General features: G+C 44.2%; 1 protein-coding gene across 2 annotated transcripts in view; it reads right to left on the reverse strand.

Moving 5' to 3' along the window:
- Nucleotides 1–3,136: 3,136 nt before the first annotated feature.
- Nucleotides 3,137–21,168, reverse strand: part of tafa5l (TAFA chemokine like family member 5, like) — a 44,706-nt gene continuing 26,674 nt past the window's right edge. Inside the window, exons 3-6 of one of the 2 annotated variants that reach the window (XR_009769309.1) lie at nt 18,233–18,360; nt 8,683–8,739; nt 6,590–6,611; nt 3,137–6,478 (exon numbers count right to left, since the gene is read on the reverse strand). Coding sequence is in view for 1 of the 2 variants with exons in the window: in XM_061686567.1 (XP_061542551.1) it covers nt 8,716–8,739; nt 18,233–18,360 (152 nt within the window). In the remaining variant the exon portion in view is untranslated. Of the gene's footprint in view, nt 6,612–8,682; nt 8,740–18,232; nt 18,361–21,168 lie in introns of both variants that reach the window. The other variant, XM_061686567.1, reaches the window with a different exon arrangement.

A 21,168-nucleotide genomic window follows, 5' to 3' on the forward strand; every position in this document is an offset into this window, starting at 1 on the left:
AAATAAATGATGGTTGTTGTTCAGTCATCAGTTGTATTTAAAACAACAACAATATTTCACAAATTCTGCCTGGGTATGTAAACTTATGAGCACAATTGTGCATACATGCACTGCACTTTACGATGCAAATTACATGAAAATGGGAAAAAGGTCAGGACATGGGACAGGTGTAAAGCCGACATGGAGGCACACTATCTACTCGTTTGGCCGGATGTGTGTGGTTCAGACCCTTTGGGCGAGTGAGGATTTTTGAGACTTCTACGGTAGCCACAGGAGACCGACCGAAGGTCAGCCACCGGACTCACCCCAACTCCTGGTTAGAAATCATGAGGACGGCAGCGAGCGATGCCAAAGGAACTAATTGTATAGTATGCGCGTCCAGTAGACCAAACCTAGTACTGATCCCCACTGTGATGGAACAGAGGGGTATTTCCATTCATATGTCCAACACCCTCACATGTTCGGTGTCCGTTATGTCCCGGGAAAACCTTACTTACTTGACCACAAGAATGTTCTGGTCGGGACCACATTTACCCTTTGGCCCCGAAGGGCGACACCCCCCCAATTTTCTCAACACATTTCAATCTTAATGTTACCTGTGTTTCGAAAAAAGCTGAGAGCACCAATCCGTTTAACGTTGGTGAAATTAATGAAAAGAACTGTGTCCGAACCATTGACTTGTCTGCCCGCACTTCTGGCCCGCAGTTGACGGTGACTAGAGCAGATGTGTGGCGCTTCTGTGGAGGTGGCGTTTTGGATGGCTTCCCGACCCCAAATTGGTGCGCTTTGGTCTCTCTTCTCTCGCCCACGCAGATGTACAGTGTGTCAGACCTGGACATTTCCAACCAGTTGTCCATCACGCTGCCTACCTTCACGAGGAGGAAAAGGACTGTGGAGTCCTGTATACATCGATGCCATAGAAGTCCCGCGAGGTGTCCCGGATGAGTAGCAGCAGGTTCCGAGTCTATTTTCTTATGGATAACCCCCAACAAAAACATAGATCGCATAAACTACATGCATTCTAATGTTCAAAGGTTAACACATTTCGCACGTGATGGCTTGGGAGCGGTGCATGCCCAACTGGCTGCCGCCTCGCTACTGGCCTATCAGAGCAGATTGGCACTTGACTCCATATTGGCAGAAAGAGGAGGCGTGTGCTCCATGTTTGGCGAAAGCTGCTGCACATTCATTCCCAATAATACGGCCCAGACGGGAGCCTCACCAAAACCCTTAACGGTCTGAGGGCCTTATCGAATGAACTTAAAGAACAATAAGGAATAACTGATCCGTTTCTTGATCTACTGGAAAGATGGTTTGGCGAATGGAAAGGAATAATTGGTAGTTTGATCATCTCAATTGGCACTATACTTGTTGTTTGTTAAACTTGACGCACCATGACCTGGAACTGGATCAGGATATCATCTTGATGTCGACGTGGGACTTGAGTGCAGGGTCTACATTACACAATGTCGCTAATGTGAACATATGGTACCGCTTAGGCTGCTCGTTGTATATCTGGTGGTCCGAGGACCTCATGGACTTTTAGGGGGAGTTAGTCCCCGCTTTTCTGTTCAGAACACACTGTTAGATTTTCTACATGTCACACACACCGACTCACCGCTCAATGCCGGAGTTTCAGTCAAACCCGTTGGGCGGCCGGCTACTTCGGTGTTGGGGGTTGACGTATAGGGTACACATATAGTGCCATGCACACACACTTAGGGGGAACTAGTCTCCACCTTTTTTTCTGTAATACATATTGTTAGGCTGTTGCACACACAAGGTAAGGGGTTACATGAAGTCAAGGGGAGGCCAAATGAAGGTTTTCTTCATCCATCCATCCATTTTGTGAGCCGCTTCTCCTCACGCGGGTCGCGGGCGTGCCGCAGCCTATCCCAGCTGTCATCGGGCAGGAGGCGGGGTACGCCCTGAACCGGTTGCCGGCCAATCGCAGGGCACATAGAAACAAACAACCATTCGCACTCACATTCACACCTACGTGCAATTTAGAGTCTCCAATTCACGCGTGTTTTTGGGATGTGGGAGGAAAGCGGAGCGCCCGGAGAAAAGCCACGCAGGCACGGGGAGAACATGCAAACTCCACACAGGCGGGGGGGCGGGGATTGAACCCCGGTCCTCAGAACTGTGAGGCTGACGCTCTAACCGGTCGTCCACCGTGCCGCTGAAGGTTTTCTTGTTTTCATGTTTTACATTGGTTCATTTATTTTGAAAGGTGCGCGCAGATAGATTTGAAAAACTGCCTATTGAGTGAAAAAGGTTTCGTTGCTCCCGACAGTTTGACCCCGAAACAGATGATTTCCATTTCATTTACCGATGCAGTTCAGCGGCTGCAGTCGTCTGCGCCGTCTTGTGTTTCAGCCGGTCTTGCGGGCTTCACTGGAGCTTAAAACACAACAAACCTTCCTCTTCCCCTTTCACAAACATTGAACTGGAATATTCATGATGAAGGATGTAGCTATGGCAAAAGTCGGCTTTGAGCGGAGCAATAACCGCACTGTGGATTATCCCCCGCACGAAGGCTGACGGCAACTGTTGTAATGTAATATGCAGACTTTGTCATGAATTATGTAGTAGACTGTATTATCATCTGCTTTATTCTTGTGATTTTTGATCCACTTCCATTTCATTGGAATGAAAAAAAAACCCCAGTATTATTACCGTTAGGAAAGTAACAAGGGCAAATGACTATTTATACTGTACAGTACACAGTACTTTCTACTCCTTTAAAAAAACAAAAACATTTAACTGGTAAAAGGTGGCTTAGGAGTGATAGATGATGAAGCAGTTTTCTTGATTATTTGTTTGTTTTTTAACTCGTATTTTTAACTGCCAGGTCCAAGGGTTACTATTGCAACGGTTCTCCCTTTAGACAGGATTTTACTGTTTTTTGCACTATATTTGAAAAATATTCTTTGCTTATCATGTATTTTGCTTCGGTTTGTGAAAATCACTCCAAAAACAAATGTTTTCTGCTTTTGTTCAATGTGACTGACAGTTTGCCAAAAAAAAACCAATCCAAAAAGTGCAGACCGACTTAAACGTGCGATAAACTAGCACGAGATTGAAGGTATGACATCAAGCACACACAAAACACGGAAAAGTCTCTCTTGCGCCGAGCAGATCATCTCTTTATATCCTCAAATGCATACTTTACAACAGAGATGTACAGGATTTTAACACCAGCAAAAAAAGAAAAAGAAAGAAAAAACAAGGGGCTAGCCACATTAACAGGGAGCAGCACAACACAACATGATGCAATACAATGCTTTTGTCCTAGATTCCAAAAAAAAGAAAAGTTTTTTTATAGACTGCTCATTTATTTTGTAGATTTCAGCTTGTGTGTTTTGTTGATTTTAAGAGAGCTCATTGGTGTTCGTGTTATCGTGTCCGCTCTCTCTCTCTCTCTCTCTCTCTCTTATCTTCACTTCTACTCGCTGTATACGCTAATGGAATAACTAAATAGAATCAACAAAAGTAAAATGGGACTCATATTGTTTTCAGAGTATTTGGAAATAAAGACGAAGTGGCACAGAAGTTCCTCAGCTGAAGTGTTATGAATTCATTTCTTTTGAACAAACGTGAGTCGATCGGCCCAAAGAAAGCGAACGTACAGTAAGTGGGAAAAATACTGACGGAGGCTCGATGACGAAGCCATGAGAAAAACAATGGCCAAAACAAGGGCGATAGATCGCATTGTTATCGCTCTCGGTCGAGTATTAATACGCCAAGTTCGAACATCAACACTGTGGCTGTCTGCCGTCCGAGCACTTGCAGCTGTGCGCAGATTCTCCACCTTCAGGCCACATACTCACTCTGGGTGGAGCGACCCTAAAATGTGGGCGTTCCCTGTCAAATGTGGCCTTGAGCGCATTTCCGGACAACTGAAGTACTTTTCCTCTTACGAGTGACAAAGCTGTCGCCTGTCAGTTGCCCAAGAAAGGTTCCCAATTCGATTGAACTCGAAGTTTGGATGCAGGTACAACTGGTCTGTGGCGCAAAAAGCAGGCTGAGGACCGATGAGCTCGAGCAAGGTTGGCAACACGGCATTGTTTTAGTTGACGGCCTTCGAAACACGAATGGAGTCGTAAGCACAGAATTCGGATTCAATTTTGTTGGATTTCTTTCCTACTCTCATTGCGCTCCTTCAAAGTCCGAGTGCAGCAGGAGCGGCTTGCACACCCGCTATCGCGAAAGGTCATTTCAAATGTAACAGTGGCCTTTATCTTCTTCGCAGATTTCATTGGAATGTACAAGTCTCGCAGCTGCGCGCAGTCTCTCTGCTATTCCCGCGCTCATTCCCAGTTTACACGCGGCGGGTGCGTCAGAAGTCTGGACGGGAGAATACGGATCGATGAAAGTGCGTAAAAAAGGACTTCGACGCAATTCGGACAATACGGACCTTGACGACCTTTTTTCTTTCGATTGCTCTCGAAGTTTTGTTAACATTGCACAAAGTATGTGAACATCCGACGAAAGCAAGTTGAACTCTATCGTGCTTTTGTTGTTGTTGTAACAAATCAAAAGGTGCTCACTGACCGCGATCTGGATCAAGAATGCAATACGGTCGCATGCTTCGCCGTTTCGGGATATTTTCATCATATAAACCTGACGATGCGCCACATGTAAAAACCATGGCAAATAACTTACTACCGCTGCTTTTAATTTGGAATCGCTATTTCTGGACGAAAGAGTATTTTACTGGCTTTATTTAGAATGACACGGCGCGTAATTATGAAATTGTTGTTGTAGCGCTAGCAACAGTCAGCGGAAGTGAAGACAACTCAGTGAAAGGGGCCTAATGCACATTTTCAATCATCTTACTTTGAAGATAAAATACATGAATTGTATTGTTATATGTACAGCATATCATGTCAAACATATCAAGCATCTGAAGTCAGCTGAACAAAACATTTCATATCAAAATAAGAGTTGATTTTATAACAGTATTCCCAAATAGACGGCATCGGAAATGTTCTGGCCGGCAGAATTTTGAGTCACTTCGTTCAATTCTATTCCCGCCTCCGTCCCGCACACATTTTTCGACGCATAAAGTCAAAGACCAGAATGAAAGAACGGAAACGGGCAAACTCTTTGAAATGTCCACACAATAACACAATTTAGCGGCAGGCGTGCATTCTATGAAGGAGCATTTGAAAAGAAAAAAAGGGAAATTACAAGAACAAGTCGAAAGTTACAAGAACAAAAGTGGCAACCGCCCCGCCCCCCTGGAAAAAAAATATGTCATCCTTTTTGGGAGAAAATGATTTGTTCATGGAAATAAAGTGGTCATTTTAACAAGTGAATGTCAAAATTCTCACCAAAGGCCAATGAACAGGAAGATGTGTCCGATATAAATTGAATGTTTGTCGAACAAATCCACGGGTGAGTTAAGTGGGTCATTTTTGAACCATTCACGCGTTAAAAGTGTTTATACTGCAGCAGGTGATGAGGTGCCAAAAATGTTTTGTGGCTTGTCAAACTTTTCCTCCTGATTTGTTTCAATGTTTTTTTTTGAGTGGGGGAACCTATCCTGCTTTATTTGCTGGAAAACTCACTTGAATAGTTGGGGAACGCTATCGTTGTTTTTTTTTTTTTTTTTTACCTTATTGTGACTTCCTTCTCGAAAACAACAACTTCTTTTTTTCTAGCAATATTAGGCCCTTTTTTTAAGATGTAGTAGAATTTTATTCTGTTATCGTAGATTTTTTTCCCCCCTCCATTCTCTTTCCAGCGGGACCCAACTCCTAGTCCTTCGGTTTGCGCATACCGTTCCAGTCAGGGGGTGGGGCCTAGAAATGCACAAGAGTATGAAAAATTCAATTTGATATGCTTTGTTTCACAGTGCATCCCTGGATGTGCGCGCACACGCACACACGCACGCGTATACACGCTCGCACTGAGCCAGGGGTCTGCTAACATAAATGCTTCTGACAAAGTGAGCTTCATCGACAAAACCTACTCTTCCGGTGTATGTTCAAAACAACAAAAGCACACGTTGGATGCCGAGTCATTCAAAATTAGACCACGTTGGCGAACTTTGTTGACTCTGTAGGTCAGATACGAGTCAGTCATTTTCACATGTGACGTGTCCACCTCAGGGAGAGTCCAATAGATGTCCACGCTCACAGTGTCGTTCTTCTTTCACACCGAGAACCTGTCGGCGACATCCTAGTGAGTCCCGCGGACTCATCGGCGGCCCGGCTGAACTTTGCGGTGAGTCGGCGTCGTAAGGGTGTTCGTAAAATCAGCTCGAATGGCCTCACGGCGGCAAAGGGAGAGGATGAAGGGGCTGACTTTCCTTTCATAAAATCTCGTCGACTGCGTCCTTCAGACTGTACGGCCAATACTTGTTGAAGAATATTTCCCGCCGATACAATACCTTCGCTACACAGGGGTCGACTTCAATTTGGATGTGTATAAATCTGGCTGCAGTTCAGAGTCGATGCTGATGCTAAAACTACCAGAAAAGAAAAAGCCAAAAGTAGAGACGCTGAAGGCGTGGTGTCGGGTTTGTGAAACTTTTTTGTTGGACAGACGTAATCTTCTGTAGTGATTGGCCACAGCTCACCTCACGGCATGGATCTGGGAACCTGTCGAGGAACAAACCAAAGATTCCAAAAAATGGGGAAGCAACAAACGACGAGACACAAGCGCACGCCGCAGACCGATGAAGCTTATCATCGCGCTCCGACGACGAGCTTGTCGCTCCGCTTCGTGATGATTTAAAGATATAAACATAGGATTCAAAAGAAGATTTTGCATTGCTATTCCATTTTGTACAGACTATTATATATTATGAAACGTGTTCACGCTGAGCCAATGAAGTGTTTTAGTGATGAAAATGTAAAACTGGTTGTTTTCCCCCCTCCTGCGTGTATTGTTAAAATGTGTAGCGAAACAAACTCATGTTTTCAATGAAGTTCGTTATATATCTACTTATGTATCGACATCAATTTCATTCCTTTGAGTGGTATGCCGTTTACTAAATTTATACCAGAACATAAATTTGCATACATTTAGAAAAAGGATGGAGTGAGCCACATCGTGTCAATACATTTGACCTCTCCCGAAAGTGGTCAGGTAATGACTTAATTTAGCCAATCATCGGATGTAGAAGCCCATTTGAATGATAACGGTCAACCAAGTCATGCTAATACGGATAAATGCCTAAATGCGAATATATATATATATGTACGTGGCATACGAGTGGACAAATTTGACATCCAGGATTGCGTCTATAAATCATGCAGACACTTAACAATGATTTGGCAAATCCATATCGACTCACACAAATTCCCAGTACTAGCAAATAAATATTGATGGTGCCCCCAATTCCCCTTCCCTCAGCGTCCTTGGTAATTGTGTATGATTCATTTTGTTTTCTCAGCGGGAGAGGGGAAATCAATCTTGGAGTCAAGCTCGCACATTCCAAAAGCCTCGGGATTTGTTGAATAGAAATCTTCACAGGCACAGCTTTGGGAAAGGAACTGCGCTAAATGTCCGACATGTTTTCTATTTTTTTTTTGGGGGGGAGGAAAGGGATGTAAACCTCCCAGCAAAGTCAAGCAGAGTGAGTGTAAAACTTATTTTGAGCTGACTTTCAATGATGAGTTGTATTATGCGGGTTGTGCCTTGGAGCAATATGGGGGGGAAACACATATATTATTTTGTGTAATCGCATAAAGTGCCTTAATACAAGGGAAACATGACTAGTTGAGTACATTTTGGCTTTTATAATCCTGGATGAATTTTACACAAAGTCTGCTGGACACTAAAGTGCCGGACAAATGTTTATTTTTTTGACCAAATCTGAATCCTAGTTGACGATAAAAGTGTTTAAGAGAGACACTTGTTGCCATGTCAGTGATTAGCATTTACATCCACGAGCTTCCGATGATGTTTTTTAACTCGGTTGAGAACATGGTTCAATGACGTGTTATGAGGAATCCCACCCGTGTTCTAGGCAGCTGCAAAATAATTGGCCGGAGGACATACACCGCTGCAATATGATTGGCTGTCGCATCCTGGTAGACGCGCCCACTGCTTCCAGAGAGGAAAAGAAGTAGGAAACTTATTATGAATCCCACTAACCTTAACACTAATAATAACAATTGATTATTTGGATTTGGATCCATATTTGGAATGGTCATCTCTTTACATCTGCCCCTCCCTTCTCGCAATGCAGGAGCCAATCATGTTGCAGTGGGGTGTGTCTTGCCTAGAACACAAGTGTGAATTCTAACTACAGTGACGTCTCTCCATTTTTATCAAGCAAAAACAAAACCTACCAAAATACTTGACAATTCAACATTTTTAACTCAGAAAATGTTTGCAGCACTGTACAATTATTTTTTTAAAATCTAGCAATGTTTTAAAAAAAAAATAATATATATATATATATATATATATATATATATATATATATATATTAAATCCCCCTGTCATTTCCCGTGGATAAAAATGTCAGGTCGGGAATTTAGTATATATTTATATATTCATGGAACAAGCCGAAAGTTACTTCTTTAATGTAATACACTATGTGAAATAATTCTAGCAGTTCAGTAATCAAAATGTTCTATTGCTTGAACACCAAAGTCGTGTAAACGGAGGTTTTTATACACTCGCGTACGCTGCCAATGTATGAATGTAATGCCCACATACTTCCATGTTGTCTTTTTCCCCCACCGCTGCATCCTACGATGGCTCCTTGGGCAAAGGCTGCAAAAGAAATGACATCAGCATCGGAGGAACATTTGATTGAACCTTCCCTTAACATGTTGACCTTTAGTGCAGAGCATATGTTCATTTAAGAACACAGATGGTACGGTAAGTCTTCCAATTATAACCAAGGTGAAACAATGATAGATGAAGGTTACTAAGTACGCTCTTTGTTTTGCTTGAAAGGTTTTTGGAAAGGTGCACCACGAACAACAGCTTCATGTCGACATTTACATGGCAGGTGGGAGAAAGCGGCTTAATTTTGGCGAACGAGCCACTTTGGTGTAGATAATGACTCGGCTAATCATAATCGCCAAGTTAATGGTGTGTTTAGCCAATCAGAGGAGCCAAAGCAAGCGTCGGAGAGCCGCATCGGCATTCCGCCGTCCGCCGCTCCCCTCTTGGTCACGCCAGACGTTGTGTTTCACTCGTGTCCGCGGACTTTGTATTCCGCAGTCCGCCCAGCTTGTCGTCCTGCGATCCGTCACTCGGTTCGTCCTTCTGTCGGAGCGGCTCGCCGGGCCTGGCCTGGCGAGATTCAGCCCTCTGAAGAGCTGTTGATCCATCACGGCTCTCTCGGGCATGTCATCTAAATGCTAAGTACTTCCACTGCATCTTTAAATCAAACGAGGAAAGAAATGAGGCAGCCCGGACAAAAGCCACCACAGGCGCAATGGAATCTGCAAAGCAAAGCTCTGGCTTTTCATTACATTTGAGGCGTAGCTAACATAGTGTCGGACAAAGGCAACAAACATGACACATTTTAATTCCTTGTTCACCCCACCGACGGGCAAACGTGAAAAGAGAGGCTACGGCTACGGCTACGGTTACGGTTATGGAGAGGTCCCGCCTAAAGGTGACTTCAGAGAAAGTAGCATGTTTTGTACATTTTTTTAAGTACCACCGTGGATTTACAGCTGAATCTCCAAAGTCCAATGTCACTTAAGCAGTGTTGGGGACTAACTACTAATTACATGTAACAAGATTCTGTCATTTAATCACAAAATCGACACAAGGGAGCTGTCCAGCTCCCTTGTGTCAACCGTCGAGACCGTCGAGTTCCTGGGAATTACAATCTCTCAGGACCTGAAGTGGGCGACCGACATCGACTCCGTCCTCAAAAAGGCCCAGCGGAGGACGTACTTCCTGCGGCTTCTGAGAAAGCACGGCCTGCCACGGGAGCCGCTGAGGCGGTTCTACACAGCGGTCATCGAATCGGTCCCGTGTTCTTCCATCACAGTCTGGTTCGGTGCCGCTACAAAAAAGGACAAACTCCGACTGCGACGGACAATCAAAACTGCTGAAAGGATTGTCGGTACCCCCCTAAACCGCCATTGAGGACTTGCACGCTGCCAGAACTAAGACAAGAGCGTGCAAAATCCTCTCGGACCCTCCGCATCCCGGTCACCGGCTCTTCCGGCTCCTTCCGTCAGGTCGGCGCTACCGATCAACGCAAACTAGAACGAGCAGACATTCCAACAGCTTCTTCCCTCTTGCGATCAACTTCTTAAACAGCTAACCTACAATTCCATTACAACATGCTGGCAATTTCTTTTGTCTGAGTTCGTTGTCACATTTGTGTGGGGCCAATTATGTATGACTCGCGCACTCACTGTCGTCGTCTCGCCACGCCGCACTATTTGCATATACCGGCCACTCGTGCCAGAGCAGCATCTGGCCCACTTGCACGCCGACTGAGGAGTATCTGCAACATCTGCACAATCGACGTTGTCCCAAATGATCGCACTACTCGTCACTTTAAACCGCATACGCTCGCTTGAAGTCTCTGCGCCCTTTGCACGAGGCTCATTGCACCGGACTATTGCAAAATGAGTCATTCGAACTGCTCTAACTGCTCGAGGACTCGGCATCTTTTTGCACAATTGTCAATAAGTAAAGAAAGAAAGAAAGAAAGAAAAATGTACCGGCATTACCAGATAACTAGCAACCCTTTATTGCTCAGTGTCAATGTCTTTATGTCTCCAAAGTGTTCTCTGTCAATTGACCGTCTGTTGTCGTTCTAGAGCGGCTCCAACTACCGGAGACAAATTCCTTGTGTGTTTTTTGGACATACAAAATAAAGATGATTCTGATTCTGATATTCCTTTGGCAAAGCTGTAGGTCGATCAGCTGCCCGCAGAGATTGTTTTCCTCTTTGGAGGTTTCGCAGCACCGAGGCTCGCAATGGAGCAGCTCGTCTCTTTCCTCAGGTCTTAGGTTGTCGATCGGGGACCTTCCTGAAGTTGAGGCGCAATGCTGAAGCAGCGGAAGAGGGCGGCGCAATGAGGCGCTCACACTAGTGAAAAGGGTAACGAGGTGAACGTGGCCTCACAGGACGAGAGCAGCACATGGAAGCAGTGCTAATCGCCCGTGGCCGCTAACAAGGCGGCGAGTACGATGAAGCGGAAACCATTGACTTCCTGCCGGCGTACGGGATGAGGGGGATTCACTCACAAGCACTTTTCCGCGTGATGCAACGGAAAGTTTGGGACCTCCTCTCGGAGCTGGAGGTGCCCCCGTTTCAACAAGACTTGTAAACACGGAGCGCTTTAAATAAATGATAAAGTCTCGCAGTTCAAATGAGGTGCGCCGCCTGAACCGTTCAGAGGGTGCCAGAGAAGATCAGCGCTGAAACATTAAAAGGGAATCCATTAGCTTCTCGCCTTCATCGACATGGTCGATTTTAGGATCAGCGTATTTTTAGAATATGCAACGTGCTTCACAAATAAAAGCTCAGTTGATGAGTCGCGAAGTATTTTGAATCTCACAGGGGAAACCACTGCAGCGGAGTGACACTTACAAAAAGAGAGACCATTTTTGCTCTGTGTTGAGATGTTAAATAATTATAAATTTGTGACAACTGTTCTGCTTGCAAAAAAAAAAAAAAAAAAAAAAAAAAAAGAACATCTGAAGTGGATGCGTGACTATGAATTCTTTTGATCCCAGTGTGATAATAAATGAAAAATTAACTCCATCCAAGGAAGGAGTTGTCCAAAGTCAAACAAGAATCTAGAATGTGAGCATAACTGGTGATCTTTCCTGTTTTCTGTGTTTATTTATTCATTGAGCTTTTTTGCATCTACTGTATATCCTTTCACAAATTGTGAAGAAAATGGTAATGATGAATGATGATGAAAAAAAAACACCAATCGCCGAGTCGCCAAATGCCGCTTATCAATTAGTCTGCCTCGGGACAATTGTGAGTTTTGTATTTGGATTTTTGGAATGCGATATGAAGGTCGTACCCGCAGAAAAGCAACGTAAGCAAGGCGACAACATGCAAATTCTACACAGAGAGGCCACACCTGAGATCGGAACCTGGAAACGTGCATCCTACTGGCCGAACGCCACCGGTCGTGGGAAAATATATCGGGAGGGAAAAAAAGGTGCGCTGTCGCTGAGAGCTTTGGCATGTCTCACCCGGTGAAAGGCTTTTTTATTTTTGGCCTTAAGTGTTACAAAGTGCCGAAACGTGGCCTTTGGCTCCAACAATTTCGCGGCAGAGGACGCTCTGGAGGCGAGCTCAAACACAAATGGCAGTTCAAAAGCTGTCGATGACTGAAGTTCAAAAAAGGGCAGAGCGATAACGTGTGCTCAATGTGACGAGACAAGGGGGGACGCATCGAGCCTCTGACGCGCTGGAGAGAGACAAGACCTCCAGACTTGAGCTCAGGGCTGGGAATGGGAAGAGCACCACCAAAGAATACAGATGTATACTCAAAAAAAGGTGTAAAACATGAACTCCACTGGAGAAAAGCAAAGAAGCATATTTTCCATTACGTAAAATCAATAATGTGAAGGCGCATGCAAAGGTGGGCTTTTTCTTTTTTCCCTTCCATCCAGTACGTCTCAATCGAGATGATTTGAATTTCTTTTCCGCACCGCTCCACACGCCATCTCCCCGAGACGGATGATCATGTCACCGCATCGCGCAGGTGAATGTGAAGAAACCCAAGAATGCATTTTTCCTCTCTGCTCGATGAATAACGCAAGATCTTAACATGAGCGGAGAGACTATATCGGCGTGTTACATGCTCTTTGAACGTGACTTATTGTCTCATCTATCATAACATTGATCATTCGGCATGAAACTATTGTCTTCGTTTTAAGCACGTAATCTGACAAAATTGAGTTAAATGAACGCAAAAAGTGGTGTCTCATCCAGCAAACAACCCAAACCCAAGCAAACAATTGTTTCCTTCATTTCATATTTGCCGACAACGTTTGATGCAAACCCTCGGATTGAGAATTGGCCAACCTTTTTGATGTTCAACTTCATTGGACATTGGAATTGGGGTCGTACGTTCGAATCCAAAACATTCTCTGCGGGAGCCCCGGGGGATCCCCCCGGACCCCCCGGCAATGTTTCTCTTTTTGTCACCTTTTCCATGCCTTTGGTGTTTGCATGTCTGCTATTCAAATTCGTATTATTTGGCAACCAATACAACACATGAAATGAAAAGTAGCATGAACACAGAGTTTGAAAAACAGCCTTTTAAAAAGTAAAAGCTGTGCTTGTTTGCCGTCCTCACTGTTGATGTCTATTCTGATATAAGTGCGCCATTGTTAGGATCGCTTGCGGTTTCACAAAATTCCAAACATTGATCTGCAAGTGACGGAAAGGCAGCAGGGGCAGAACGGTGGAGCGCATACTGCATTGGAATTCATATTTAATACCAGAAATCCACTGCTTTTGTCGTAGCATTTTAAAGACGCGAACATTGCTCTAATGACTTTAACTACTGATATTCCTCGCCAACGTTTTCTGGCTGAATGGAAACAAGGCCATTTAAAATACATCCATTTTTCTCTGGGCACATTTCTACTGCATTTATCCTTCAGTACAAGGAGATGTGCTTGAAGAGACAACTTTACACTTTACTCCCCTCACTGTCACATGCATTGTAGTCAACCAAGTGTGCGCGTCGTGGCCGAATGAGCGTAATTTGACCAAAATAGACCTCATTCATGTCGAGAGCTCTTCTTTTTGCAAGAGGTCCAGGAGGCAAATCTCAGTCAAGCGCATCGAGAACGAAACACATCACATGGAAATAAAACCAGTGCAAGGTCACAAGAATGCGACTGCAAATAAGGTTGAATGAAACGACTGAGGTGCTTCCCGTTCGGTCAATTGGAGAGTTTGGAAGGTCAACAGCCATTGTTTGGCACAATAGAAAGCAACACCTGCAGTGTTTAAGATAAGCTCATTTGATCCATTTTTCATCATCACTTCTCTTAAGATGCACGCATCTCTCTTTACTGTACGCGCCCTGTGACGGACTGGTGACAAGGTGTCCAATGTGTCGCCTGCCTCGCACCTCTTGGCCTCATCGTGTTTCCACCGAGAATCGGTGCTTTTGATCCATGACACAAAATCCACTCTTTATGCAATATAAACTCATCCACTGGTTTATGTATATGTAGTGCATCATCAAACACGTTTAATCACAGACGAATGCCACATTTAATTGTCCGACAAATTTGTGAATCCTCTTTCAAGGGAGCATGCAGACTTTAATTTAAAGGCTCGCTCCACGAAGCAAACCCCAGCGTGAATAAGAGCACGGTCGTTAGCAGCTCGCGCAAATCTGCATTGTCCGTCGTGAAGGCTGCCGTGGCATTTGATGAGGTTCCTGTGGGGACACAATCTATCTGAGCTTGAAGTCTCCCGCTCTGGCATCCAGATGCTAACAAACTGGAAACGCTGGATTTGGTTCAAACAATCCAACGGCCAACTTGGGCTGTGCCGCATCAGATCCAATCAATGGCGATGTGGTAAAAAAAAGTCTCGCTTTCCAGTACGCTTTTTATATCCGAAACACAGAAATGATTCAATTACTTAGTCGTGTGTTTAAATATGTATAAATAAATATTCCTCACAGAAGTAAAATTGCAGTAAACTGCTGTGCATGTCTCGACCTCTGCGGGGCAGTGTGGTGCACGCAATGCAGTAACAAAGAAAGTAGAAGTCAGTGAGTCTAAAAAAAGCGATCACAAGATGGAGGAATGTGTCTCTTTAAAGGACCTGTTCATTTGCTGTATATACTTGTGTACTTAATTGCTCGAAAAAATTATATTTACGATAAATAATGTATCTTTGTTCCTCTGTTTATGCCAGTGAGGCATCGTGACAGACAGAACCAATCAATGGTCTTCTATTAGATGGCAGGAAGTACATACAGTCATTAATGTGTCCACGTTTTTGTGCCATTTTTGTTTGTTGGTGTGCCGTGAGATTTTGCAATTGCAAAATATGTTCCTTGGCTCCATAAAGGTTGGAAATCACTGCTCGAGTCAGATCGTGTATTCTAATCAGTCGGGTCAAACCAACCTTACATGACGGAAATAATGGGTGCTAATTTACTGCAATTCAATTACTTTATTTTTAATTCAATGACTTCACCCACACCGAAACTGTAGAGCATGATTCATGATTCGTCCACCCGTTTGTGGTACGACTAGCTTGCTAGGCTACATAACTCTTGTTGCCTGCTTGCGAGCCGTATCTTATTAAAAGTACGTGAACATACTTCAAGCGAGCGTCCTCTCTTGTCCTGAGCACCGGTGACCACCAACACACGTTTTCCCCCATTTTGTCCTTATAATACCGTCGGCTCGCTCCTCTCTTGTTGTCGTCGCCACGGCAACGAGTGGATCCGGTCGCATTTGAGTTGACGAGATAAAGCCCAATGATCGTAAAAAACGGGATGAGAAATCCAAGATTCTATCGCAGTAGCCTGACAGTGCAATCGTGAAAGAGCAAATCTGTCTTGTAGTCTGATCCGCCGGGCATGACGCGTTGCCTGTGTTGTCGTGTTGTTGTCGTGTTGTCTGTCCCACACCGCCGACATTTTTCATTGTATTTTTTCAAATAACTTCTTTGGCCGTCAGATATTGACAGTACGGTGTCAAAAGACACACGAAAAGGCTAAAAAATAAACTAGCTTTTGGATTCAAATATACTGTGCACGCGGCGCCGCGGAGTTAATGTCTTTTGCGCACGCAAGGCGATCAACGACATCGTTGATCGGCTCGGCGCATTACGACATTAAAGCCGATCGGCCGATCGGCATAAAATGCGAAACATCGTCGGATGCCGATCAGCCCGATCAAATCGGTGTAAAGTCTATTCAATAGGTGTAATTCTTTTGTTATGTCTGTTTAGTTTTCCAGTGAACTTCAACTGGAGTGTGAAGAAACGACTTTAAGCCAGCAACATTCACTCTTACTCCTTGCTCCTGTTAGCACCTCAGCAACCTGTTTTTCTGATCACGTGAGCTCTGCATGCCGTCCTGGTGCTGCTGGATTGAAGTGCTGGAGCGAAGCATAGAATGGAATGCTTGTTTAAAATCGGACATTTTTGATTCAGACCGATCCGATCCTTTTATATTTTATTTTATTTTTTTTTTTTTTTGCTGGCATTGGACTAATTTAAATGTGAGTGTGGATTGTGTTGAAAGTGTGTACACATATGGAAATCACCTCTGGTATAATTCTACCAAAATATACATCTTTAACAAATATTTAATAACATTACCAGATCAATAGTAAGAAAGAATTTACGAATTTATGAATATAATGAGTTTATTCTCATTACAACCTGTAACCTCTTTCTCAAAACATTCGAACTTAATTGTGATAACAATTTGATTACTTTTCTTATTTTCTGTTCGACGTGGCCCAAATGAGCCGTTTTGGTGAACAACCTAATAGGATGTCCCAATGACGAACTTGTGATAATACTTGCCCAGAATCTTTGTTGTGTGTACTGAATGTGCGTGCGCTTGCGTGTGCGTGTGGGTGGTTGTGTTAATCACCGCTTACGTGAAAAAAGGAAATCAGACAGTAAGCTACGGTCGTTCCTCTACCATGTAGTCTATAAAGTGCTTGGTTCTGTATTAATCAAGCCGCACTATGGATCTTATTTCACATTCAGCTACCAGCTAGTGCTTACGTAAGCCTATTTTCATGTCTGATAATGCATAACCTTGTTTCCCTAAAACCATCACGAGCATGACGATTAACTGAACCCGTCTCCGGCCACGCTAATTGAAAAGATGCAAAGAAGCACATCGTTGGTATGAGTAGCACACACAGACACACGTGCACTATATGTAAACAAACACGAACCTAAGTATGCTGTCAGGATAGATTACGACACAAATGCAAAGCATGCGTGAAATCTGCCGCAGATGCCCGAGGCACTCGGACAGAGGAGGCGGATGAGCGAGAGACCAGAAGGGAGAGAGAGAGAGAGAGAGAGAGATAAAAAAGCGTGAGAGCGAAAATCTACGTCAACCCGGCCAGCTTGACCTCTGACGTGGCGTACGCGATGTGACGATAGTGTCCATTGTGACAAATCTCACGAGGACATCGACCGTCAAACTGTATCTTAGCTCCCCTGTCGATGAGCGTGGTCTCGTGAAGTACTGTACTGCATAAAAGTGCAACACAAATCCTTATGAGATAGATTTCCCCCCTTAAATGTCAGCCTTTTGTATTATTATGCTGCCCTCGCGATTCCGTATGGACACCGCGTACGCATCTTGAGACGATGATGCGGTGGTCTCAGTGCTTGCGTAACCGTGCGCTAACACCGCCAACAAGTCGTCGATCATCGTGGCGCGTTCGCGCTGCGGAAGCTCCTGACCGTCATACGGCGTGCCTTTACCGGCAAAATCCTTTGCGCCTCCTCTCCTACCGTCAGCGACAAAAGGAGATGAGAAATCTCACAAGTTCTTAAATCCACTCTGAACCCCTTTTCCCCTTGATGCCCAAAGTGTCCTTTTGTCCAAATAATAATAATAATAATTGCATGTGGTTTCGTGTGAAAGCCTGTCTGTGGCCTTTCAACTTTCAACAAATTGAATTCAATTCTGCCCTCCCCTCCCAAAAAGTTTGGGTTATATCCCTACTTAAGCTTTTTGGAAAAAAGGAATGAATGAATGAATGAAAACAAATGTTCATTAATTTCTGCTCACAATTTCTGCTCACTGCTTTGCACATAAATGGAACAAATATTCACCTTTTTTTCTTCATTTTCAATGTCTGGTACAACTAAATGCACATTTGTTTGGGCAAATACTGTATAACGATGGCAACAATATATTTCTATCACCCAAATAGATATAATGTACGTTCAATTCTCATGATCTACTTTGACATCTGGGTAAGCGAAGACCTTGGCTGGAAAGCTCAAAGCTCGGTGTCCTTGAAGGCAAGTGTCTTTAGTTTGATCTTGTTCATAGCCTGCAACGCAACCTTTTCCAGAACGTCTTTTGTAGTTTACGCGCAGTCAAAAAGAAAATTCAATCTCTAGTCGGCCTCTGCGTCTACCTTACCGTTTCCAGAGGCTCTCTCGATTTGCTTACCCAACTGTCCAGTAAGGAGCTACAAATTTGCATTCCGTGGCCACAAATTAGCATTTTGTGCCCATGTTATATTTACAGTACATAGGGTATACAATACAGTTTTATGACGTGGTATACATTACCGTGACGGTCTTGATGCGTCCGCTGCTCCTGGTGCAGGTCCATCCCGAGCGGTTGAAAAGGAGGCTGCAGACCTCGCCCTCCACACAGGGAGTCATCTCACACCACTGACGACTCCGCACGATTCGCGCTAAAGGGGGAACAATACGACGGTTAGGTACAACCGAGCAGAGGTAGACGCTCCCCACACAAGAAATCCTTTTTACAGCATCTTTATGAATAACGTGTCCACAAACATGGAACGCGATAGAGGTTTTCGGATTGTTGATTACCGACAACAGTATGAGGCAGGAGGTTACGTTTGTTTGTGAAATTTAGTCGGCTCCTCTTCCTATAATAGAGATCTAGCTATGTCGATATTTGGGGCTTTTTAATTTTGTGTACGAGTACTGACTACTTTGCTTCTGCAAAACTGGAATTTACCCATTGCACGACAAAATAAGGTTTTATTCTATATTGTTCATGCAAATAATGCAAATAGAAATAATCTGTCATCATTTGAACATCATACAAGCGCAAATATAAGTGAACCACACTCGAGTCTTAAGTTCAGTGACAAAGGCCTCGTACAAAGTAGCCTCATGGATGTTACTTTTTTGAACCGTTTTTAATTGGCACACGGCTGTAGAATCAAGTTCCTGTCACTTTGTTAGGCTACTTCTTTGAACATAATTTGTTGTTGCTCATGACAATAAAGACTCTAATTCTATATTTTTGAATACGTGTAAAATAATAACAACAATAATAATAATAATAATAAAAAGCCACAAAAAGCCAAACAAAAATGAACATTTGAATTTTGCGGTTTTCGACTTTAAATGTTGCTGACACAATATTCAAACTGGACTCATTTCTGCCAACATGAAAGCAAAAAGAAATGCCACAACAAAGCAAACAAGCCATATTTTAACGAAGATTGTAACTTCATTTATTTTGGTTCCATAAAATATAATACGTATTATGCATTCATGTTCAAACAATGCATAGTGGGCACCGGATCTTGATTATTTTCCCGATTTGTTTCAATGAAACAAAGTTCTGAACCTGAAATGAAATCTCACAAACATTTCCTGCGCACGTCGTGGGGAGAGGAACAGATTAGAAAAGGCAAATGGGAAGCCCACACATTGCAGCTATCAGTCCGGCGCAGACGTCGAGGGCGGCGTCACGTCGCGAACGACGCTCTTGTTGTCCCTCTGAGCTCTGCCTGGCTGACATTGAATCAGCATCTGCCTGTGGTCCGCCACGATAAGCGCTGATTGTTCTTGACACAGTTTGCGAAAAAAACACACGCAAAGGTTATCAGCTCTCTACGGACCAATGCTCGTGCCTCCCCCTTCTCTGGAACGGGCGGCCTTTTGTGGAACGGGGTAACACGCTTGGCAAATTGAAAGAAAGGCATGACGATTTGTCGAACATCTCGGACAGCTGAGGGTGCAACGGTGGGGTCCAAGTGAGTCGGGGGTGGAGTCAATGCGAGAATAAGAGAAGTATGATTTCCTCGTTCTTGGAGGTGTTCTTGCTCTGGCCTCTTTTTCCAACCGGTTGTCAAGTTGCCGAACGTATAGGGCAACACACACTGACATACGCGCGCATACACACAATGACATCTTTTTAGACCATAGGATTGTGCCCTGCGTTCACGGAAAGTGAAAACGGAAGAAAATATTGTATGGAGTCGACTATTAGCTACAGCTTCTGTTGGAATGTCTGTGGGTATTTGGTCTAATTGCTCGGCCTGAGGTCACTGATGTCGGACCTAAGAGAAGGCCTGCTGGCTCTGCTTCATCTCTGTTTGAGTTTATTCTACAGCAAACTTTTTTGTACACCGGGAATAGAAAAGGGCCTCCCTGCCTAACTATTCCCGCCAGGTTGGGCATCCATTCACCCGTTTTCTATAGCACTTGCGAGCAAGAGTTTATCCCATCTAACTGTGGACAACAGGGCGCTGTACACCCTGCACTTATCGCAAGCCAATTGCAGGGCGCATAAACAAACAATCATTAAAGTGCCATGAAACAGGCCCAACAAATGGCGTGTAAATTCGACAGACCGTGGCCACGATACAGCGAGGGATCCTGGTTCAAGTAAGCCATTTTAAACAAACAAAAAAAAGGGTTTTGGCAACAGCTTTTTCCAGGGGGGGAAAAGCAGTTGCCAGCCAAAATGCGTTTTTTTCTGACGTTGTGACGAAATGTATGAGCAGGACGTAACCAGGCGGCTACATATATAGTTTTCAGATAATCGAATTGGATTTTTTTTCATTAGTTCGGAACAGCACAAGGAGTAATGATTCGATTGTGATTCGCTACTCATTTGTTACTGTCGTTGCGAATAGGGATTCAGATGGTGAGTCAGAACCTTACTATTCTCACCAGGCAAATCGCACACACTGTGGACCCACGAGAGCAAGTGGGGAGCATCTTATTTCTCTGTACCTAGGGTGTATCTCAGCGGCAGAGGAATAAACCCATCAAGCCCGGCAAGGCTTTTTAGGACCTATTTGAACCTTATACCCGGAGTCCCCCACACACACACACACACACACACACACACACAAAAAAAACTTTTTTTGGGCGGCCCACAGAAACGCTGCAGTGACCTTCCTCCTGAAACGCCGCTGTGAATTTTCATTCCAAGACGTGTCTGTTGGAGTGAAAATGTATCAGTCAGTTGCACATGTAGTTTGGAGTACATGACCGGGCCAGAAAAAGTCCATTTCCAGAAACGGCTAAATACAAAAGGGCTGAGTTGGCAAAGCGGCGGGAGTGCTGACTAACCAGGGAGTGCGTCTGACTCCATCCCAGAACGGCGGCGGTCAGATTAAATAAATGTGTCTTCGGGCTACAGCAATGTGCTGTGACCTTCTTACTTCTTCAATGCGGGGCCATGACTTGATCCAGGCTGTAAAATATGAAGCGGTCCTACTAGTCCAGTA

This window comes from Phycodurus eques, chromosome 1 (assembly GCF_024500275.1).
Source record: "Phycodurus eques isolate BA_2022a chromosome 1, UOR_Pequ_1.1, whole genome shotgun sequence".
In the NCBI taxonomy this organism is placed as follows: Eukaryota; Metazoa; Chordata; class Actinopteri; order Syngnathiformes; family Syngnathidae; genus Phycodurus; species Phycodurus eques.